Source organism: Peromyscus eremicus, chromosome 11, assembly GCF_949786415.1.
Source record: "Peromyscus eremicus chromosome 11, PerEre_H2_v1, whole genome shotgun sequence".
NCBI classification, from domain to species: domain Eukaryota; kingdom Metazoa; phylum Chordata; class Mammalia; order Rodentia; family Cricetidae; genus Peromyscus; species Peromyscus eremicus.
Genome location: NC_081427.1, coordinates 50,013,924 through 50,038,373, shown reverse-complemented (window position 1 = coordinate 50,038,373; position 24,450 = coordinate 50,013,924). Strand labels below are relative to the sequence as shown.

Here is a 24,450-nt window from a genome sequence, read left to right as displayed (position 1 = left end):
TGGATCAGCCTCCCCATACATGTAAGCTGGAGCTTCCACAGTAGGTCTCCTTTGAAGCTGTAAGAGAAAATGAGACCAAACGTGCAGCAGTGGAATGTAGAAAATGCTCTCTGTGTCCTCTCCAAAAATATACATAGTTCTTGTGATTCTACACAGCCCTATGAGTGATCTTTCTGTAAGGCTGCCACAAGATGCTGTAAATACTTAGTACATATAAAGGATCATGGCAATGGCAGCCAAGAATCCAACAGAGCTGCCACCCTGACGTGAAGCCAGCCATTGCACACAGAAGCCCATTGCCGAGACTAGTCACTTTACGCTCTTTGTTCAAGAATTGCTGGTTAAATTTGGAAGAAAGCTGCATGATTACACAGTTCACTGGGACGGTAATTAAATCCCTTGTATCCCCTTTGTTTCATTACACTAGTTACTGCTCTTGAGTGCTTCCTTTATGAACAGAGGCAGGCTCTACTGCCTGGATGGGTGACAGAGCATGCTATGGCTTCAGAGGATGCCAAGGCACGGTACACTCCAGCAAGCTTGCGTTCCTTCGGCGGTCCACAGTGACTGTACCCAGTGATGGAGCTGTAGGCTGTAGAAGGTGACCATAGACACTAGGTGAAGTAAAATTTCACACAGGGGACCAGCTGATTTGGTAAAGACATTTCCAAAAGCCTTTGGTGGAGGGGCTACATATCCAATTTCACAGAAGCAAGAAGAGAGATTTGGAAATTCAGAATCATCTTAAGATACAAAATCAATTCGGCTTATTTTTTTATTCTTCCATAAACATCTGTATGCTATGAAATAAACACAGGCTGAGGTAGGAGCTATTTTGCACATAGCATACCACTGTTATGAAGAATGCAAGGTGTGTGTATGTTATATGTTACTATGCTGATTAATTTGTTTCCTTATCAATCTGACAAAAACCAGGGCAATCTAGGAAGAAGAACCCTCAACTGAGGAAATGCCCCCATCAGATAGGTCTGTGGAAGATTTTCTTGGTTACTGAATGATGATGGGGAGCAGAGCCTGGTGGGGCAGTGCCACCCGTGGGCAGAGGGTCTTGGGGCATATACAAATGAAGGCTGAGGAAGCCCTGAAGCACAAGTCAGTGTTCCTCCATGGCCTCAGTTGCAGACCCTGCTTATAGGTTCCCGCCCTTACATCTCATGATGGACTGTAAGCTCTCTAAGCTGAAAAAAACCCTTTCACCCCAAGTAGCTTTTGATCATGGTCTTTATGGAAAGCAAACTAATTTAAATTCCTTTTGCTTAAAAAAAAATCACTGCTCTAAGGCACCGGTTGGATGGGATGGCAACTGAGAGAATTATTCTCCAGGGCCAAAGAACCTTGGAGATAGTGAGCTGCTTTGTCTGCCACTCTCAACAGTCTCCACAAAACTGAAAGACTCACACTCTGGATCTAGGAGACAAACGCTTGACCGTCATCCCAGGCTCTCATCACAAGACGGGACCACAGGATCAAAGACTGTGGGTGAAGAGGCTATGGAGACTCAGTAACCTGTGTTTCCTCTTGACTTTGTCCTAGGTGGTCTAAGACAGCTTCAGGTGGCTTTCACAACCAGGATCCCAAAGTCAGCAGTTCCGTGCAGCCTCCCATCTCTGGGATGCTTAATGGGGAATGTTATCCCGCCCTTGCTGGAGAACTTAAAAGGAAGGATTGTTGCATCGAACTGAAATACTTGGACCAGAAGTAGCTATGTGGTCCTGTCTTCCCGTGGGCACGTTTGGACATAAAATGAACCGCAGCATCCTCCTTTTAACCATAAACTTACTGGCCCCTAAACCCAAGGCCAATGTTTTAATTAATACTGTGAGTTAATCAAGAGCACTAACAGATTTCTATCTACTAGCTCACCCTGGACCTTAGGATGCAGAGACTATTGCTTCTGGAGCCTGGAGCAGACTCTAGATAGTGTGAGCCTGGAGGTGGACAGGGAAGGGAGGAGGAAAGGCATTTAAATGTGTCTGTCTTTGAAAGCCTTGCACACCCACTCTTCTGCCTTCACGTTCTACATCTCCCCTGGTATGCCTCTCCTTCCTCCTAGAACATTCTCTCCAGAATCACAATGTTCCTCTCTATTCCCCAGCCTGGGGTAATTTAGTTGTTTTTCTCATATACATGTCTTGTACTCTCTGACAGCAAAGAACATCCCTTAGTCCCTGTATCAACAATATTTATGAGGTCTCAAATGTTATTTAAACCGTGCATAGGGGTTTACAGTTGTACACATTCATCCTCTATCTCCCTAATGGGTTTTTTGACGCTCAAATCTCTCTGGCTGGTCACGAAGTAAGAGGTTGCCCCAAAAAAATGTGTAAGGAAGGGACTGAGATTCTCATCTCAGATAAAGCAGCCTTTTCCTGAGAAAATTTAAAAATCAAATTCAAGTTCAGCTAATTTTATATCTTTGACTTTGCATTTCGGAGTTAGCGGGTAGCGAATCAAGACTCGCAGAAGACCATCACAGAGGATGAATGTGCACACCACTCTCTGTTTGTATTCCTGCTCTCTGGGATCTGATGCCACAGGCTCCACTCGATGCTCCTTTTAAGTAAGAACTGACCCCCCATGGAAATTGAACTTAGACATGTGCATGAGATGGGGAGGAGCCTCGAAACTGCTAGGGCCATTCTTCTACTCATCATTTAGAGCACATGTAAATACGTCGAAAGTTCTGTCTTTAAAAGGAGTGCCAGCTCTTAAACAAAACCTTTAGAGCTGCCTTCACGGTCAGACAGCACCGTTTCCTCCTGTACTAGAGCAACATCTTCTGAGGTTCACCCTCAGGACTGGCGGGTCCCACATGGAATCTACTAGGTGACTATAAACAGAGAATTCGTGTAAGACTGGAAGACGGGTAGTGGAAGCAAATATGGGTAGTAAGAGTGCAGGTTCAAGGGCGCCTTTTCACAGCACGAAACCAGAGAGCTCATAACAGCTGTGGCTCGTATCAGACTTCTGAGTACTATGTCCCTTCCCCTGGTGAGACGGACCGTGGGGCCATGCCACAGAGAACCTGATCTCACAGTGCTGACTCCTGAGGGCTACCTACTGACTCTCCATGGCCAGGACACAGGAAAAAACAGTACCTTCAACAGAAGCTCGATGACTTCAGTGTGGACGAGTCCATGGACCGGCTCTCCGTTGATGTGTGTGATCAGATCCCCAGCCTTTAGTCCCGCGTGGCAGGCAGGACTCCCTTCTTCTACATTCTACAGTCCAAGAGGAGAGGACATATTTGTAAGCAAACACATGACAACCCAACACCTACTGTTTCTTCTGTCAGGATATTCTGTCACCGTGTGAATGATCCCATGCTCCTAATAGGAACTCAAAAAGGCATGGCCCCTGTTCCAATATTGTTGTAAAACAGGATAATTCCCATGTTTCTTTAAAACAGTCTCAAGTGAGCAAGAATGTGATTTTTGAAAAACAAAGCTAGAAAAAAGAAAAGAAAAAAAAAAAGAAATGTAAAGGACAGGGGCTGGAGAGATGGCCCCACAGTTAAGGGTACCACACTTGCAGGGGATCTGAATTCAGTTCCCAGAACCCATGGTAGATGGTTCACAACTGCCTCTTAACCTCCAGCTCTGGGGTATCAAATGCCTCTGGCCTCTGTGGGCATTTGCACTCAGACATACATGTAATTAAAAATAAAATAAACCCCTTTTTTAAAAGGACAATAAAGGGATATGAAGAAGATTGTTTTTATGTTCACCAGATTGGTACATAAGAATGGGCAGAGTTAGGAAAACTGACTAGTTGGGGATATTCCTAATTCTACCATAGAAATAAAGAAAAGAGCCGGGTGGTGGTGGTGCACAACTTTAATCCCAGCACCGTGAGTTTGAGGCCAGCCTGGTCTACAGAGTGAGTTCCAGGACATCCAGGGCTATTAAACAAAGAAATCTTGTCTTGAAAAGGAAAAAAAAAAAAAAAGAAAAGAAAAAGAAAAGATAGAAATAGAGAAAAGAATGCTAAAAGGAAAAGACAATGGGTCCCACAGGCCACAGAAACAGGAAACACGTCAGCATCCACTATGCTTTGGTCAACAGTTGCCCACTCTAGGCCGGTCGGAAAGGAAAACTGGCAAGAACGAAGCTCTGCTCTCACCCAGACAATGTGGTGCACGGTGTAGATGTCACTGTCTCCCACGTACACGCGGATGGCACGGATGGTAAATCCATAGTTCTTCCCTGAACTGTGGATCACAATGGGCTGGTGGGGACTGGCGGATGCTGCTGAAGAGTCTCGGCTGGGAGAGGAATCCCGTGAGGAGGAAGGGTCCGAAGACAGGGAGTGTGGAGACATTGGACTTCCCAATGGAGACACAGCAAACATATCTGCCACAAAGAAGCCAGAGTCAAAGTGCATCCAGGGCACAGCCACCTTCCCCACCACACTCAGGAAAACAAAGAGTGGTCCTGAAGCAAATCCCTTGTTTCTAATGGTAAAAGACTAATGCATAAAAAAAATGCTTATATCAGTAACTAGCTTGGATGAGAAACTCAAGCCTATTGAGGGAACATCAAAAGAGTTTTTCTTGTTTAATGTTTCAATCAATACTCTAAAATTAAGAATTTTTAGTTTTTCTACACGGAGTTTGCTGGTTGTGGTGTCTTTAAATTATTTCAGTGAAATAAATCGTTTATAGATGCATGTATTTATAGTGTATCTTTACCAGAGCAGACTATGTGTACAATGAGATGTACTCTTCTCCAAATCTTATACTAAACAATCTAATGTGATTCTCCAAACACACGGCAGGAAACAGGGATCAATTACCAGCTGCTTTTTGCAATGTTACTGAGCTAGTACTTATTAACACATTTCAATTGAGAAACTTAGCCATAAAAGAATGACTACGGTTACAACTGCTCCCCTTCACACAGTAGCTTCAAAGAATAGTGTTTCTTCAAGGATAAGGAAGGTCAGAAACATGCTGGGAGCAAATCAGCTCATATCCCCAAATGCCATCTCTACTCCATTTCAGAAGCAAACCTCTGTTTTTGAGTATTTCTATTCTCCAAGACTGAAACTGAAAGCTAACCCCCAAGGTAATGGTATTTGGAAAATAATTAGATCATAAGGACTCTGCCTCTGGTGATGGGGTTAGTGTGTTTCTGGAAGAGGCCTGAGAGCCTTTAGGAGATGCCATGTATGTAGAACAAGACACCAGAGGCCTTGACTGGGCATTTCTGCCTGTACAGCCATGAACAAGAGATTCTACTCTCTATAACTTATCTGAACATAAGGTATTATAGCAGCCAGAGCAAATAAGATGCAAGCTCACTGTTCTATGTGAATGCGTGTGGATCTTAACTAGTCATGGAACTGTGCGCGCGTGTGTGTGTGTGTGTGTGTGTGTGTGTGTGTGTGTGTGTGTGTGTGTTCTGAGAAGACATAACCATCTACAGAGCGTGCTGAGGTTAAATGTGAACTTGGTTAGAACAAGGCAAAAAGGTGCTGCTGGAGACTCAGAGGGACACAGCAAGACCTAATGTGGTCCCAGTAAGGTCCGTAGTCGATGTGCTCTAAATCCAAACAAGAGTAAAGCTAAGTGTATGACTGTAAGTGTTTGTTCTTTGACTCTGACTTCATGTGCCACATAGAGTCTCTTTACTGATACTTGTCTGTCTAATCCAAAGGCCAGATAAAAAGAGGCCATTGGTGGATGGGGACCTTCATGATAGGTGAGTGGAGACCAGAGCAGACACTCAAAACTCCAACTGTGGAAAGGCCAGGATCCCTCTTCTTAACTACATGGTGGTCTTCCGTTCCTCTACAAATGGTGTTACTTCCCTCTTTTTCCAACATGCAGGCGACTTCACCTGCTTGTACAGATGGACTAGACTGCAGTGAACTGCCCTTCCTTGTTGCATATGGACAGTGGGGCCACTTTTGAAAGATGCATGGCCAGACTGACGACAGAGCTAGGAGTCTGCCCTATTGGGCTCAATGGAATGTTTCCTAGCAAAGGAATTTGCACTATGCTTTTAAGAACATTTGTTTATATCAATTTTTGTACAAATATGAAATGTAAAAAAGTAATCTCTTTGATACCTAGTTTGTGTTCTTCCCAATACATATCACCTATAGAAGAATTCGGTTAATAGTTCTACTCTGTCTCTCACTGAGTGATGTCATGACCACCACTGTGTATATTTCATCTATGCCAAACCAAGTCATAGGAAAACACCGCAATCCAACAAAAGCACAATTAAGTCCGGTTTCCCAAAACAGGGCAGAGATTAATTTGCCTACTAGCTGGACAAAGCAAAGCTCAGTCCACAAGATTGGGAAAACATCTTATTTTAGTGCTTCCTGTGAAGAAATTCTCTGCCATCTCCAGAAACGCGAAGCTTCTATTCTGTGTCTGTTTCCTTATTAATTAGATGATGTAAAGCACACCTAGCTTTCCAACACCTGAGCTGGAAACAGCTCTGGAGAGTACACACACAGTATGTGGTCTACAGAAGAGCTATCCCAGGGAGGGAAATTCATTATTTAGCTGGTGGGGGAGGAAAGGGACTTTAAGAAAAACAAATGAAATCCGCCTTCGTGGGAAGGAAACAGCTCTCGTCTCATCCCCAGAAACAGAACAGAAACTGAGACAGATATGCACATGCTCTCTGGGTGCCCGGGGGTCCTGGAGGGGAAATTCACTGGCGTGTTAGGCAAAGGCCCTGGAGAACTGTCCTGCGGGTCCCACCCGTGATTGCCTCATGCAATCTTGCATTTCAATCAGCATTCCGGGCTGGGGGAGGAGCGAGAGGAGCGCATGCACAAATCACACAGTTTCATGCGAGTTGATGTCTGTCTACCTCCTGGGATCATGAGGGACAGAGCACTGGCAGAGAGGGACTTTGTGACTTTGCCCGAAATTTTCTTTTTCTCTGTGCTTTCTAATCGCTGCCGAGCCATGTGAGAGGTGGGTTCACTGGATGGCTTTGAGGTGTTATCTGTACTGTCCACACACTCGCTTCGCCCATTTATCTGATCCAAGTGCTCTGAAAAACTGCCAACTGTACAAAGAAGAAGGAATAAACACATTCAGGGAAAGTTAGGATAGGAGAGGTGGAGACGGGAACAGAGAGAAAAGGACGGCCCAACACTGGATACTTCCACCCTGGCTCCTGGGCAAATGTGCCAGGCTGAATGTGAAAAGCAACGGGCTTGAGAACGATGCTATGGAGGATGGAGGTGCTATCTATTGAGGCTTCATTCTCCTGTACACGGTTAGGTACGTTCTTAATGATTGCATTTAACCAGGAGAATACTTCCTACAATCTCTCATTTCAGAACCCTCGGAGAGTGTCCTCCCATGGGCCTTCAAGGAGGTCTTCTTATAAACCCACCGACCTTCCCCTCAGACTGCTACTAGTGATTATCAGGACTGCTGCTAATCATCTGGATATAGGGACACCATTTAATCACCGCATAGGCCATGTCTGTGCCCCTAGGGTCCTCTCAACTTCCCAAGATACCGTGGGCCCAGGTATGTAAGTCACAGAAAGAATCAGTTCCTTCCATGCCTGTTTTCACTCCAAGCTCTTTGTAAGTTTCAAAGGACAAGATACAAGATGCCACTCACCACATCACTTAGCAGCAAACTCTATCTTCCCAGCTTTCAATCTAGACTGTGACTTGTGCAGGTCCCCGAACATCCCCCTCCATCTCCTCTAAGACACACCTTTCTCTGTCAGTTTACTAACCCCTAACGTACAGTGGGGTTACTTCTAAGTTAAAACATTAGGACTTTCCCTAAGAATAGAAACACGTAGGAGTGTGGTGAGATGGATAATCACAGAGGCTGAGAGTAAGGCAATTCTCAGGTAGAGAAACATGATTCGTCCCTCAGAGACAAACTGAGCAGTCTGTCTGTATTACTTTTCTTTATTCAAACATCTTCTGGTTTAAAAATCACTGATGATACTTTTTTTTTTCTGTCCAGATCTCATAAATATCTCAAATTCTATGCTTTTGAGATACAACATAAAATTCTATATTCTAGGCCTCCTGTGCACAAACTCATTAATGCTACTGTCATAGATCTATAAAGCATGTATGGTATGTGATACCATTGCAAAGGATTTTCTGAATGAATAGCCAGCTCATCTTAAAATGCTGGCCACACAGGATTCTCTGTGTGGAAAAGAGTTGGCCTACATGACACACGCCCCACTCGTGTGTCATACACCTTTTGGGTCTGTCTAAGGGGCAGCCCAGCATGTGATACTGGTAGATGTGGCTACGGCATGCTTTATGGCCATCCACTGTGCTGTGCAAACAGGAAAGTTTCCTGGACTTCTACAATAACACCCACTGGGCCAACGGAATAAGGGAAACTTAATGCAGATATCAACAACCTTTCCCTTCTTGGGCAACACCTTCTCATCTAACTAGTGCAGCTAGTCTGCTCCCTCAAAGAAATCTGTTGCTTGGAGGACCTGATGAAAACTATTTCACCAGCCAGAAACTTCTCCCCTCTACACTGAAGCTGAGCTTCAGATGAGTCACTTCCTTTCTGAGTGGGTTCAGGTGGGAGGAGTGACATGTAGAAATGCAAACAAAGGGCTGACTCTCTTCACAATGAATAATTTGTTGGGAGCATGGGCGCACCTCAGCTCTCATTTCACAACCGTGACTTCTCCAGGGTTCAAGAACAATGTAGTCAAGGAGAAAAGTGAAACAGACACCAACGTGTGCTTTCCCAAATGTCAGCATGGATGCACACTATCTCCTTTTCCCATCCCTCCCGCTTCCTTCCCCAACCTCATTTTACAGCACTGTGCATAAGCAAGTGCCTCTTTCTGCCAATGGCAAGTAATGTCACCTTAATGTTCTCTAAATGTCAAGGGTTCCTTCTTTTTGATGGTGGAGCAATATAAAATTCCACAAATTTGATTTTACTGCAGCCACGCTTCTCAGGTTCCTTAATTACCCTTGGCTGTAAGCAAATCAACGCTCATCCTTCTCTTCTGTGCAGCCCCCAAGGTCTTTGATTATTTTTAGTGTGTGTACGGGGGAGACAGGGTGAGAAAAGGTGGGTTGACACTATTAATCACAACGCATGGCAGGACCTCAGCAGATATTTTTAATTATGAAAGTAATCCATCAAGTGCTTAGACATTACTCTTCCTCTCCCCTTCACCTGCTACCTTTCTGATAGTGAGGAGGCTCAGGATACGGAGATATGGTAAATAAGAACTTTTAAATGGAGGTGAGTATACTTTATATTCAGGGTAAGGCAACAGAGAACCAGACAGAGACCCCTATAACCAGGAATATAAAATACTGAGCCCCTACATTTGATACGAAGAGAAAGGTAAGTATGGCCAGGAACCTTAGAATAAAAGATGTACCTATACTATTTTTACAATGATATTATCTTGGCTTCATAGTTAAGACTAAATGGGGTTAACCAGCATGGAAACAGAATTGAAGTGTAAAAAGAGAAAAAGAAAACCCAGTATTAGTTTCTCAGGTCAACTATAAGCATGTATGATCCACAGATCCAAACATTTTAGGGAGACTGAAATCTAGCCTGAAAGATTTTTAGAAATATGATTTTAAAAAAAACAACCTTTCACTATGAACATTCAGTTTAAAAATTTTGATGGAAACTCTTGGAATCATTTATGCTTATTAGTATAGCATATTAAATATGGCATAATGAAAATGTTCATTACAGCAACTGTAAGTCAGAGCCATCTCTTACTTTTTTTTTTAAAGCATAAACCCACCCTACTTTGCAGAAGGATGTGCTTGCTGTTAGACAGCCTTAATAAACCAAATGCTGTCATAAACGTACCTAAATGGCATGTTTGAGGGAAGTAAGTTGAAGTCTGGTCCTATAAGGAAAACACCTCCTCCGTTAAGAGCCAGGTAATGAGATATTAAGGGCTGTAAATGCTTCTGAAGACAATGCTCCTGTTGACAGGAGGCTCATTTCACACAAAGGGACACAAGTGCTGTCAGAGAGCAGCCCAGACACTGGACTTCACCCCAGCAAGCAGAGATGCTTCAGGGATGTCGGACTCCATTTGCCCGAGACTGAGAAGCATCAACTACACACAGGTGGTGTTTCAGATGCAATCTGACACCAGGGGAGACACAGTGGGATTCCTCACTCCCCTCACAGGTGTCCTGTGAACCCCACAGTCTAAGCACTTTGCTACAGTCAGTGTGAGGTTAGTGGTCAGGGACTGGGACAACAAGGTGTGTCTGGTACAACACGACCCAGTAACAGGATCTGACTCCTTCAAAGACGCTACCATGGAGCTCAGTGCTGGAGGGAAAGCTGGCTTCGAACTTCATCTTAGAGATGACTGGAGCCATTTTTCAAAGTGAACTGTGATGGTTGGTCTGTGTGACAATGGACCTCATTCTAAGTTGGATTTGTGCTACACGCTGTGCTATTTTATCAGCAGCCACGAACACGCTCCTTTGGCAGGTTCGGCCTGCCACCAGAGGACCCCACTGAAGCTGGCAGTGTAAGTGCCGCCAAGTCCGCCTGCTGCATGGCTGGGCACAGAGGACACAGCTGAGGCAGCCGACCCGAGTTCTTAGGAGTTTGTCCCTAAAGAAGAGGGGCCAGAAGTCTAGGAGGAGAGAGACACTCATCCTGATGGTCTGGTTGGGTAGGCGTGCTTACGGCCCCTTCCCAGCATGGCACCCGAGCAGAGTGGCCATGGCCACCACTTACCTGACAGTGTAGAACTGCTGATGGTGCTGGCAGGAGTGGTGACCTCGGGCTCCTCCTGGGGACACTCCTCAGGAGGGAGGACTGGTTTTTCTGGCTCCTCTCTGGGGTCTCCAGAGCATGGGGCAGCGTCATCGTGGTCTCCCTCTGTTGAGATAGCCAGTTTGGGAAGCAGGCCGGAACTGAGTTTGCATCTGTTGCTTTCAGTATCTGAAGAGTTGGAGGTCGATAACTGTTGCCTTAATGAAAAACAAGAACAAGTCACACATACACCCCAGGAAATCATTAAAGGCAAAGGCTTGAAGAAACCTGGTGAGCCGGGCGGTGGTGGTGCATGCCTTTAATCCCAGCACTCGGGAGGCAGAGGCAGGCGGATCTCTGTGAGTTCGAGGCCAGCCTGGTCTATAGAGTGAGATCCAGGACAGGCACCAAAACTACACAGAGAAACCATGTTTCAAAAAACCTGGTAAAGCAGTGCATGCCTAGGGCAATGGTTCTGACGATATGGTACCCGGTGTCAGCTCAAGCAGGGGACACAAGAGGAATACATGCTTTCAGCAGCAGTCTGAGGTCTACTGTACTGGGAACTCTGGAGGCGGGTCTGGGGTGCACTGCATTAGTAGCCACCGCTTAGGAGGGCTCTTGGGAGGCATCTCACGTACACTTCTGAGTATTCGGAGCTCCAGCTGAGCGTCTCCGTCGATGGCAGAGTTGTGCTTTTGGTTTTGTCCTCTGTGTCTTCTTTGTCCTCTCCTGAATTCGGAGTTATTCGGTCTATACTGCTGAAAACCTGGGAGGCAAATGACCACTGCTGTTAGCTGGAGTTTTCTCCAGTCCCACCCAGGGTCCGCAGCTGCTCAGACCCAAATAAACACACAGAGGCTTATATTATTAATTAAAATGGAATGGCCTAATGGCTCAGGCTTCTTGTTAGCTAGATCTTACATCTTAAAATAACCCATTTCTATCAATCTATACTTTGCCACGTGGCTTGTGGCTTACCGGTACCTTTACATCTTGCTTCTCATGGTGGCAGCTGGCAGCATCCTCTCTGTTCTGCCTTTTTCCTTCATCCTCTCTAGTTAGAATGTCCTGCCTAACCCTATTCTGTCTCACCATTGGCCAAACAGCTTTATTTATCAACCAATCAGAGCAGCATATTTTCAGCATACAGAGCGATATCCACAGCACATTGCCTACAAATCACATCTAAATAGAGCCTATCAGAAAGAGCCAAAGTCTCAGGGAAAAAACACCCCCAGCCGCCCCCGAGTATGCAATTAGTGTGAACTGGGGAAACATGCATGTGGGAACCCTGGCGATGCTGTGCACATGCCACAAGAGATAACCCCATTTTCACCATATCTCATGGACTCTGTATCTGCAAAGAAAAATCGGAGAGGCTGGTTTCATGCTCAAAAAGTAACCAGAAAGAGAAAACAACAAAGACAAAAAGCATCTGATGGCCACCAGTCCAGAGCAGAAAGGAGAAAAACAAATTGAAATTGAGTGTGAGTCAAAGAGTAAGTGACAGTCTGTGTCAGTACTTGGAGTGGTGTGGGTTCTGTGGAAGGAGAAAGGGTACCACCAGGCCTACGGCTTGGCCTGTGAGTCAGGCAGGCAGCTGCTGGTGCGAGAGGCCAGAACTCAGGCAAACTGGTCTCTTTTAGTCCATTTCTGAATCTCCACTCTCTCACAGGAAACTGGGAGTATGGAGAGCCCGGTAAGGCAAGCACACCCAATTGTTACCCTACAGCTATCCACTGTTCTCATGGAAATGGGCCTTGGCCCTACCACGATCTGTAGAGTTAGAAAAGCATCAGGTTAAAGAATGGGAGCTGGGGAAAATAAAATACCTTCCAAAGTAAAGAAGCAAACTGTTAAGGTGGGTTCTGAGAGGCTGGACGATGGGTTACGCTGTAGGTACCCATCCAATGGTAGTTCAACTTGCTTCAGGACACACTCGCCACAAGTCTCCAGGGAAATCCCTACCCCTGTGTTGTTCCTATAAACGGCTGACTTGCAGATGCATTCTGGGTAATCACTTAGGAAAATGTACAGAGCACTTTAAAATCACAAATTGCTATAGAATTCCTAAATAACAATCATGCGAAATGCCATGGCAACCACAAATGTGTAGCAACTGAAAACAGCAGAAGGGTGGAAGGGTGCCCTCTGGGTTTATTTCCATCTTTCCTGGGCTCCCACCCTACCCGAAAACATCAGTTTTATTTGTTTTTAAATCTTACCTGAATTTATAGAAAGGCATTTTTTTTTTTTTTTTTTTTTTTTTTTGGTTTTTTGAGACAGGGTTTCTCTGTGTAGCTTTGCGCCTTTTTCTGGAACTCACTTGGTAGCCCTGGCTGGCCTCGAACTCACAGAGATCCGCCTGGCTCTGCCTCCCGAGTGCTGGGATTAAAGGCGTGCACCACCAACGCCCGGCTAGAAAGGCATTTTCTTAAGAATCAATTTTATTATCTTCTGCCATTCCTAAAATCCTAGAGTGGCTTCCTACTGCCTTTTCAAAATAACTGACAGTCTTTATTAATTACTGCTCCAAATACTTTCTCATCCCACAGTCAACTGTCTCCAGGTGCCCTGGCTCATGCCTAGAGCTGAGCGTTACTCCTGTGTCACGCTCTGTGTCACACTGCGGGAGATCTCCCCACACCACGAACGAAGCCTTTGCTCTTTCTTGTAGGACAGAGGAAGTGGGGTGAGGCCTCCACAGCCTAGCTCTTAGGGCAGGCAAGAAAGTTCATCAGATGACAACGGTCACAGTCAGCACGTCTGTCAGGTGACAACCATCATGAAAAGATGGCCATCTTTTCGAGTCTTTGCCCCAAAATGAAGCAAACAGTAACAACAAACTCCCAAAGTCAGGCCTTAATTTCTAGAGACACACAACAAAGCAAACAGTAACAACAAACTCCCAAAGTCAGGCCCTAATCTCCAGAGACAAACGGATATGTCTACAGGGTAGAAACTCCTGGTCCTCAAGAAAATGAGGCCATTTTCCCAAACTGACCAGGAGTTTTAAGTGCTGGAGACCTCACACCCCACAAAGGGTAGATGTTTTTATGGTCCAGTCCAGCTGGGCTGGACACCAGCTACTGGAGACCTTCCCAGATTCTTCTGCCTGCTGATGCCCCGCCTCACTCACTTTTGAAAACCTGTGTGAACAGGAGGAAAACTGCCGGATCTCCACGGTGAAGTCCTCATCATTGGTGTCCTCTTCCTCCTCCGTCTCCATGTGATGATACTTCTCTGACCGAGCTGCAGAGGAATGTAACAGTCTGGGTTACTCAGAGAGTTTCAGTTTTTAACCGAGACAACTTCACTATGCGTATCTAGAGCAAAGCACTGTGCTTTCTAGAATTTGTGGGTATGAGATCGGCAAGCTCGAAGTTGGAGGTGAAATGTTTTTAAAGCGAGTAAAGGCCAAAGGATGTCAGATGATGCACATACTATCAAAATAACTTGTGTCATCCTCCGATTCCAGTTGGGGAATAAATTCTGCCTTCTGTCTCAGCAAACTGTTCCAATCCAAGGAACGGAAGAACCGATGCTGCTTCACTTCATAGGCACCACCTGGGAGGGAGCAAAGCAAGGCAGACGTGAGCGGCCGACCCATCCTCCGAGCCAAAGGAAGCCCCAAGTCTTACAAAGCACTTAAAGTATTTATTAGCAGAGAAATGAAGAAGCCATGGAATCCATACTTTCCACCCACTTCTACAACCAAAACTTGGGGAAAAAAATTCCTATAATTTATCAGCAGGAAATCTGATTTTGCTAACAGCGGTTGCTGTAGCACAGCGTTTCTCTGTTAGTTTTCTACGACTTCTTCCATTTTTCAAAGGTTAATGACATGGCCACTTAAAATCACATTATACTGAACCTGGGGACATGGATGCATGTTGGCCCAAAGCAGAATGGCTCACTACAAACCCAGAAAATTCTAACAAGGTGCAAAAATGTGCTTACAGCAAGATTTATTTTTTTTCCTGGAGAGAAGGTTAACAGTGATGAATTTTTCCTAAATATTATTTAATGGTTACTTTTCAGTTTTATCAGATTGCTCATTAACATAGGTAGGAATTAGATTCTGTGGTTTAGATCTTTGAATAAGGAACTGACAGATTTATAATTTAGCTAACAGAAATCAGTCACAATGGCTAAAGTTGAGCCTTCTGTTTTCCAGATAATTGTAACAGCACAATTTGTTGAGAGGTTTTTATTTATTTGATGATTTTAGACAGTGGCTTTGAAGGGCAAGGCTCATCAAAAATGTAGCATCCCATTAAAAGAGAAGAGGGTCACATGGTAAGAGCAGGACCCTGCCCTACCCTAGCACACACATTATAGGTAACGAAGATAGGAGCCTGAAAAAGCACCATGAAGAAAGCTCTCAAAAGACCAGCACAGCCGGGCGGTGGTGGCGCACGCCTTTAATCCCAGCACTCGGGAGGCAGAGCCAGGCGGATCTCTGTGAGTTCGAGGCCAGCCTGGGCTACCAAGCGAGTCCCAGGAAAGGCGCAAAGCTACACAGAGAAACCCTGTCTCGAAAAACAAAAACAAAACAAAAAAACAAAAAACAAACAAACAAAAAAGACCAGCACAGAGTCTGTCCAATCTGCCTCTGTCCAGCTTTCTCTTAGGGGAGGATGTAGACACTTTTCTCAGTGATTGTCACCCATGCCTCTCATCCTGTCTCCCGTGGGTACAAAAGGGTCAGAATGGGAAACGCAAGGGAGGTGGAAGATGTTGGCTGGGGCAAGAATGCTATCTGTGGTCCAGAGACACTGCTCTGTGCACCTTTCAGGTGTTCTGAAAACACTGGGATGGAGGGGAAAGAAAAAAGGTAAATCGTGCCAAGAGGGGCCAACCGACTGGTTTTTTATGAAGCACAAGGATAAGACTCTTCCAAGATTCTCTGCAGGTACTTTTCTCAGCTTCCAGTTCAGTTCTAAACTGAGAAACCACAGCACCACCAATCTGCAGGTCCGTTTTGTGCTGAGTACTGAGGTAGGTAGAAAGACAGGGAAAATGAAGCGGGGGTGAGAAAGGAAGAGTCCCTCAACCCCCAGTGTCTGGTTTATGTTTCTTACTGGCTGAGGGTCAAAAATTTCCATTTGACTGACAAAACCCAAATTTCTGTTAAAGACTCCCTGCAAAGAGAAATACTTCCTTTGCCAGATATAGCTCAAAAAAGAAAAAAAAAATAAAGTGTTATAGCAGCTAACAAATCATGCTTAAGGCCCAAATGCACGTCTTAAATACTTGCACCCTATGGTTTGAACCTTATTGTACCCCTCTCTCATCCCTAAACCCAAATAATGCCTCTAATAAGCCACCCTGTAATTTTATTCATAAAAGGTAATTCTTATAGAAAAAAAAAATAAGCAAACCCGCTCATAGTTTTAGAACTTTACTTAATCTTTTGAATCTGGTTATAAATTATAGCCTTTGAGCCTGTAACTTGCTGAGCCACAAAATCACATAGCTATTGTTAGAACACTTGTATCCCTTTTTCTTAATGCCTGCACCCTGGTTCTGCCTTTGAGTGGGCATTGTTCGTTTCTTAGTGAGCCCCAACTTTGCTGCATGCTATCTTATCCTGGAATTCTTGGCTGCAGTTCAAGAGAGGGCTCCACATCCATCTAGGCACTGAGCTTCTGTAGGGACCCCTGAGGTGACATCTTGTCCTGACAGTTCTGCTGTCAATGCTGTAGTTATTGTGTTTCATCTACTCAAATCACGGAAAATACCCCTAGATAGGGTTGGCCTTTATCAACCCCAGTTTTAGATGGAGAAACTAAAGAAAAGCAACAGAGCTAGCATGGGCTAGCTCCTCCAGACAAGAAGAATAAGAAGGCTGCACCTAGGTCTGCCTAAAACTACGCAGGCCCAGACGCGGGGCCACAGTGTCACCTCTACACAGGGATCCCATGTTTTAGATGCTCCCCGCTTCACTCTTTCTCCTGCGTTAGTGTGAAATGTGCCCACTGTTGCCTAGGCTGGGTAGCTGAGCCAGTTGGCAAGCCCGTTCTATGGCACCCCCGCATCCCATTCCAGTCCACTGAGCCCTGCTTCCCTTTCAGCTCCCAATGAATGTCCTCTTAAAAAACCTATTGGGGTCATTTTTCTTCTAGCGTTCCTTTATTTGGAGGAGCAAAGCACAAAGGCCAAGAGGGATTGCACATTTCCCCATTCCACTGCCTCTCCATGGTGCTGATACTGAGATCCAGTGCCAAGTCCTGATGAGTGGTCCATGAGAGGCATCCCAGGATGCTTAGCCCAGTCATGGCTCCATGACCATAACTATCAAAGCGGCTGCTGCTCACAGGGCCCCGTCCATGACACTGCTCTGAAATTCTGGGCTATTTATACCCATTGAAGCAATTCTTCTAAGAATCGGATGGCACTTCCAGATGATACTGCCCCCATCTACTTCTCTATGGAACTCTCCTTCCTTTCTCTGGACAATGACAAGGGGGTTTTCCCCAAGGGGTCACAGCCACAGAGGATGTAGCTCCCAATTTCTTCACACTGACCTTTCTGCCTTACCAGCAAGAGGCAGTTATCAGTAGGCCCTGTTTCTCGTGTACTCATAGAGGGATGAAGAAAAGATTAACACAGAATAAACACGGGGAGATGATCTCTGGGCTTAACTGCTGGCAAAGGCATAGGGGACAGCATTGTGAACTACGTGCAGATTGTTCAGGCATGCTGGAAGGAGGGAGATGGAGGGGAAGAGGCTGTCTTGATCTTCTGGTAACCAGCTAGTTCCATGTACTAGACCCCGACATGAACATCATTGTATTTAGTCCCCGCGATAATCCTGAGACGTTCAATATGCCCATTTTCATACCCCTAGGGAACTGGGAAACTGAGGCTGATGAGAAGAAAGAGACAGCCCTAAGAGCTCACAGCTGATCTACAGTTGGCAGTCATATCTGAATGGCTCTAAGGTCAGCCAGCGAGCCAGGCTGCCACTCAGCTCTCTCCAAGTTCAAGAGTATGTATAGTTCCAGCGTAGCACAAGATCTTACACTGCAAGTTCTAGTTTGGCACTCCAGCACTCCCTTGAGTTCCTCTTCTTTCCTGGAAGCTTCTTAAACATTCATTATGCTCTTTACAGCCTTTTTTTTTTCTCTTGGCCTCTCCAGTGTCTCAGGCAAATGTGCATTCACACATTTTCATGGTGCATTATTTTGCCTGCTAAATATTCGTTGAACACAAGATGCTGTCATTGGAAGCAGCATGGCAGGCCTGCAGGATCCGCAACATCATTCTCAAGGCCCTACTGGGACCCATCACATCAGCCCTGGCGGTTTGGCAATCACTTCCTGGCTGTTCTAAGAGCTTGAGTAGGACCTTTAAATGTCTCTTTTGGGTTTCTCCTAGGGAATTGGCTCTTCAAACTGTCAGAGGCTGACAGTAGCAGTCAATGAGAAAATGTGCAGAGAGATAACCTGCAGCATATGATATATACGCAAGGACCTGCTGGCCGCAGACTCTGGCCTGTCTTGTTAAGTCAAGCCTAATCAAAGATCCTAGTATTCTTAGAGAAGGCGGAGGGCAGACTATCAAGTGGAAAACCTCCAAACTGGCCCTTGGGGACTGCAGAGGAGGGGGCTGTTGAGCCTCCTTTGGAGGGGTGTACCCATTCAAATGCATTTTTTCAGTCAGTTCATAAAAGCCCTTCTTCTGGGTCAGTTGAATGGGGGAATCTAAATAGGTATCTGCGCTATCACAGGGCAATCTTGAAAAGCAGCTGGTTCTCAGAGTTGGCAAAACCGAGTGAAAACCTCCCCTTAAGAATCTGCCCCCTACGCGGTCGTGACCCCATTTCTTTGACAGCTTCTCTTATCTCGTGAACCATAACACAGATCTATCTGGGGGCAGGTCACAGGAGGAGAGAAATGAGGAGTCTGTTTGACAGTTCGGACAAGTGGCAAAGCAGATGGGACGGGAAGAAATAAACTCATTTCAAGGAACACAGTGGGCTCCAAGGTAGTCACACCACCGCCACGCCATGGCCCCTACCCAAGTGGAAGACTGAATGCAGTACCAGAAGCGTCACATCTGGCTCTAAGAACTACTCCTGGGTGACATCCTCATACCTCACAATGATGCCTTGAGGGAGCAGGAGTGAAGAAAACCCGCTCCTGGCCACACAGCCAAGATTGGGATGCTAGCCACCTTGCCCCAGTTTGCACCCTCAACCTAGATCTTCAAGGCCTTCCCAGGGTAAAGCACACTCATTCCCTGAAAGGGGCAGTAAGGGACATGCGACCCCAGCAGGCAGTTCAGCTCAATAGTTATTTCCAAGGTCAGTCCAGATCTAAGCCTTCCTGAGTTCTCCAACAAGGGGTCTGCAAAATTTCCGTGGAAAAGGCAGAACAGTCCATATTTAGTCTACGTGGGCTATATAGTTTGTCATGACTATCCAGCTCTGTTGTAGCATGAAAGCAGTCACAGATGATAAGTCTCATGAAAAGACATTGCTGTGTTTGTGTTTCTGCTTAAAAAAAATTATTTATAGAAAACAAGGAACTGGACAGATTTGACCTACAGGCCATAGTTTTCTGGCCCTTGATTTAATGAATTATCATTAAAGCTCTAGTGTAATGTAATGAGTGGTCTTTTTTTTTTTTTTTTTTTAATGAAACAGGGTCTCATGTAGCCCAGGCTGGCCCTGAATGCACCATGTAGCCAAGGATGATCTTGATCTCCTGATCCTTTTGCCACCACATCCCAAATGCTGTGATTACAGGCTTGTGCCACTGGGCCTGGCCTTCAGCAGTCCACACGTAAACAAGAACAGATCCAGAGGAATCCGTGGCTCAATGTGGAGAATATGGGAAATATATGGAACCATCACAAGTGACTGTCATGGGGAAAATGGGGGAGGAAATGATTGCTTCAGTCTTTACTGATATTTCTATTATAATGGAATAGAATGAAACTTCAGAATAAATGACCCCATCAAACCAACAATTTTCACTGATAAAGCCACTAGTTACTGTCTAGAGTATATGCATTTACATTTAACATTTTTGTCTCACTAGGACAAATTCACCTAGGCAGACTTGATGCTATCCCATGATATGTCTAAGTATGTCTATCCAGAATATCGAGGGGGAGCGGGGAGGGGGAAGAAGCACGTAACTTCTGGCTGTAAAGCTAGGGGGACAATATCAGCAAGAAACAAATGAACCATCCTGTCTATCTTCCAAGGCAATGGTTTAATCAATCCCCTTTCTTGGGTCATGGTGCTGAGCACCACCACAGGACAGCATGGCTCAGCCTCAGGCCCTCATTTCTAGTAATCAGGTGGAGAACTGATGACCTATTACAAAGAAGTCTGCTGGGTCAAATCCTCATGGAATGTATGCTATAAACATAACCAAAAGAGCACTACATATCTGACTTTCTGTTTCCAATGATTTATGTTGCACGTGTTTCAGGAGAAGATTGGCACATGCCCTGGTGATACATTTACTGAAACAAATTAAGAGCTTCAGCTTTGCAAAACACAAAAATGAACACGACCTACCCATTCTAGTGTATATGCTGTTGCAAATCTCTCTCTCTCTCTCTCTCTCTCTCTCTCTCTCTCTCTCTCACACACACACACACACACACACACACACACACACACACACACCAAAGTATATTGCTCTAATGTGTTGTAGCTATGTCCTACATCAACTAACAGATGTTGCCCGCACAGAAAACATTAGCAAAAAGCCTCAGATTGCTCCAGAGAACATTATTTCTTGTATATTGGCAAAAGCAACACACACGCTCTCTAACCTGTTCCCAGCCTCTCCAGTGGATTCTGCCTGAGAAGCAAGGTAATCAGATCCTGGGCATCTGGGGGAGGGGCCTCATCCTTTTCAGGCCAATTGATTTCATCTGAAAGAAAGAAAAGTTGTCTATAGCTTTTATCACTCAAAGGGCAGTCTAGTTCCCCACAGCCCGGACATCCCCAGGAGGACTGTTAGAAATGCAGAATCCTGGGCTCCATCCTGGAAACACTGAACCCAAACCTACCTTTTAAGATCTTCAGTTGACTTCTACATGGCCGAGTTTGGACAGTATTATTTTACAAGGCACAAACAGCACCGTTTCCTTCAAGGTTAAGATTAGACTATTTCAGCAAAATAGAACCTATTATTCCCTTTTTCCAATGATAGAAATGTCTCCTAACAAGTCACTCCTTCTGCCCATTAGGAGGATTTAACAAGACAGAAACGGAACAGCTGCATGTCAAGGGCCGACCCACTGGGGACCATCCAAGTGTAAGAGTTTTTTTCACTAGCCTAAACAGAGAATTTGGTCCTGGCCACCCAGTTCTTTAGTTCCAAGGAGTAAAAGGCTATTTTATAAAAAGTAATTATTTCTAGAGATAAAGGTAAAGTCCAAAATGTTAAGGCTGAGGAAGAGAAAAACCCAAGGAAATTGTAGTAATGGGAGTATTTAAAAATCTGTCCAAGATATTAGACTACGTTCTTGCTCTAAAAGAGTTTGCCTGGAGATAGGTATGCGTGCTCGTGCGTATGGAAATGCAATAAAAACATGAGTTATTTTTGTGTGTGCCTGCCTCTAGCTTCCTCTGCTGCAGTTGAAATCTGATTTGGAAAATACAACATGAATATGCATCAGAGCCGTGAGGCATCACGAACAAAGCCAGCCCTTGCTGCTTGTGTTAATTAAAGAGTTGATTCCCCTTGCCATTCAGGGCCTTGGTCTGTCAGAAAACAGCCTAGTTATAAATCCATAAACAGCTCAGATATTGTAGAAAGGGCTCTGACACTGCAGGCAATTCAACACACCTACTTTGTTAAAGTTTACAAATATGCCTGGCTTGCAAAGCCAACGTCAGAAAAGAATAGTACGATTAGGGGCTCTTCATGAGTGACATAAATTTCCCCCTATTTCCATTGCTGGCTGGCAGAAGTGCAGTCCAGGATGGAGCAGAGGTGGCCGATGGGGATTTCGGAGAGGCCTGACAACCTTTCAGGTAGAGAAGCCTTTTCTGTCATCCATGCATCGGGGGAATCTATAACATCAGCAGGGAGGGGAGCAGTGGCCCCTAATTAATTATCATTTAGGTGTGCCACATGCTGCATGACAATAGTTAGGGTCAGCTTGCAGGTTAAGATCTAAAGGTTATTGAATTTTAAATGAAAGATGAACAGCTGCTATAGAAATAACATTACACATCACAACTACCAATGAAAGCATTAGCAATCTGCGGATTCAATTTACTGCCTTCCCATTCTCATTATTTATTATTTGGTAGACATTTGTTTTAGGGTTTATTACATTTTTGTTAATTTCTTCATTGTGCCATTAGCCATTTTTCCCATTTATGTAAATGTTACCCACATTAACCTTTTCTTCCCTGGTGCAACTTTCCTATTATGAAAATGTAGGACCAGCTAACAATGAAAGCATTTATAAGTCCCATACCAATTTCTTTTGGAAAAAGTAGACAATTGAAAGTTGGACACACCACGAGCCCATTTCTAAACTCCATGTTAACAAAACTTCCTCAGTTCCATTTCAGCACATATCACTCTCTTGAGAATACGCGAGAGTCGGTTGTATGTTACGATAAGTGAGTTCTTTTAATTTGTTGGCTCAAATGTTTGATAAAGGTTAACATTTTTGTGACATACAACAGATTTACGTTAAGTAGCTGTTTCCCAATAGTGGCTTAAAGATAACTCTGGATGATACTTACCACTGATGACTTGTCCAAACAGCTCTTCCGGAGTGTCCCCAAAGAAAGGCACACATCCAACCAGAAATTCATAGAGGATAATGCCCATGGCCCACCAGTCCACCGGCTTCCCATAGCCCTGTCTCAGAATCACCTCAGGGGCAATGTATTCAGGTGTACCACAGACCTGAAATGAAATTGCAATATTAGAATAACTGAAGTATTAGACATGAATTAAAATGAACAAGATGACTAAACAATTATTCTGCCTCAAATACACCTGCTCACCTACAAGGAAAGACATGGACAGAGACCTCAAGACAGTATAATAACAAAGAACTTACATTTATTATGCTTAGTTTCAAACTGCAAACCTAACCTGTGTGTAGCTTTATACAATAGTAAAAACTGGAGTTTTTGAGAAGTAATAGTACATGTTTAATCTGTCACTATTAAAGGTAGTTGGATTATTTATATAATCAAACTGATTCTCACTGTGGCTATATCAGGAAGGCATGCCAGTTGAGATCGGTTTACCTTAAGTAACTTCACAATGAACAGATTGTGGGAACATGGTAATGAGGCATGCTTAAAAGGAAATGGGCCATAGCTCGGATTTGAGCAGCTGAGATTGTGCAATGCATCATGAGTTTCACGAGTACTCTATTGAGACTCCTGAATTCCTTACAAAAACAGTTTTCCATTTGTCTCTCTCACCCTCTCGCTCGTGTGCAATTAGACCGTTCATCTTGCTAATAGACCTTAATGCTAGGGGAGGAATGTGAGGGGAGCGGACAGTTCAGAGAGGCCCTGGGAGACAAATGGGAGCAGTTTGCACTTTATTAAATGCAAGGCTTACACAGACATCCAAACACCAGCACTAATGTGGAGCTGGCCTACACAGGTGGATTCAGAATTCACTGGCTGCCTTCGGTGAGCTTTCTATCTCTCCACAGAGAGCGCCGCCTCCAAGCGTACCTGTTTATCTAGGAACTCTCGGGCGTCCTTCTCAATATGACCTTCATAGAGATTGGTAGTCATGCTCATCAGTCCCACCTTAGATAACCCAAAGTCGGTCAGCTTTATGTGCCCCATGGAGGTGACCAACAGGCTAGGGACAGAAGGACAAAGAGCACAACAATCACTTGAAAGCAAATGCGGCTGTTTCAGGTCTCCCTCTTCCCCCTTCAGTTTGTAATACATCAACCACACTGCAAAATGAAGCCTGGGAAGAGAGGGAGTTGTGCAAAGCCATAGAGTACTGGCATTTGAGAGCGGAGTATGATTCGGAACTCGGGGCCAAAGCTAAGGCTCCACTGTCTTTGTTTGGAGCAGTCATGTACAATATTATCATTTCTGCAACACTAAGAGACTCTAAAAACTTAGGTATGGGATGCTGATTCCTTTCCATAGTCATATTTATTTCAGTCTATGGCCATAACCACCCTGACTGTGACTGATCTCAGATTTATTTTATTCTTAAAGTTATGTGTATACATGTGTGTATGGGTGGTGGTATGTGAATAAGGGTGCCTGTGGAGTCCAAAAGAGGGCATGAGAGCCCGTAAAGCTAGAGACAAAGGTGAGGGTGAGTCATATAATGAGGGTGCTGGGAACCAAACTCAGGTCCTCTGTAAAAGCAGCTCTCTTAACCACCGATCCACCTTTCCATTTTCAGAATAAGAAAACAGAGAAGAAATAATCCAACAGTCCTATAACATACACCAGGAATTCAGGCAAGTAATCCATTCATGAATAAAATGAGACACAGATAAAAAGAATCTGGACAGAAAAACATAGTGTTTCATATTTCAACTTCCAGCTTTGATTTGAACTTACTAAGCATGAGCTTGGATTTATTATTTCATGCAAAGAATTTACATTTGAATATACTAAAATATTTCGTTGTAAGTAAAAAAAAAATAGCATTCTATCAACTGAAATGTTAAAGTGATAGAGGAGTTTTAAAGAACTACCA

At 44.5% G+C, this 24,450-nt stretch overlaps 1 protein-coding gene across 4 annotated transcripts in view; it reads right to left on the bottom strand.

Annotated features, from left to right (window-relative positions):
* Positions 1-24,450, bottom strand: part of LOC131921453 (microtubule-associated serine/threonine-protein kinase 4) — a 211,821-nt gene that overhangs the window by 12,739 nt on the left and 174,632 nt on the right. For 3 of the 4 annotated variants that reach the window (XM_059276179.1, XM_059276180.1, XM_059276177.1), the window contains exons 14-23: positions 23,451-23,583; positions 22,494-22,659; positions 20,558-20,659; positions 14,204-14,326; positions 13,899-14,011; positions 11,398-11,525; positions 10,739-10,974; positions 6,855-7,055; positions 4,144-4,373; positions 3,120-3,242 (exon numbers count right to left, since the gene is read on the bottom strand). In XM_059276179.1, coding sequence (XP_059132162.1) covers positions 3,120-3,242; positions 4,144-4,373; positions 6,855-7,055; positions 10,739-10,974; positions 11,398-11,525; positions 13,899-14,011; positions 14,204-14,326; positions 20,558-20,659; positions 22,494-22,659; positions 23,451-23,583 — 1,555 coding nt within the window. The remainder of the gene's footprint in view (positions 1-3,119; positions 3,243-4,143; positions 4,374-6,854; positions 7,056-10,738; positions 10,975-11,397; positions 11,526-13,898; positions 14,012-14,203; positions 14,327-20,557; positions 20,660-22,493; positions 22,660-23,450; positions 23,584-24,450) is intronic. The other variant, XM_059276181.1, reaches the window with a different exon arrangement.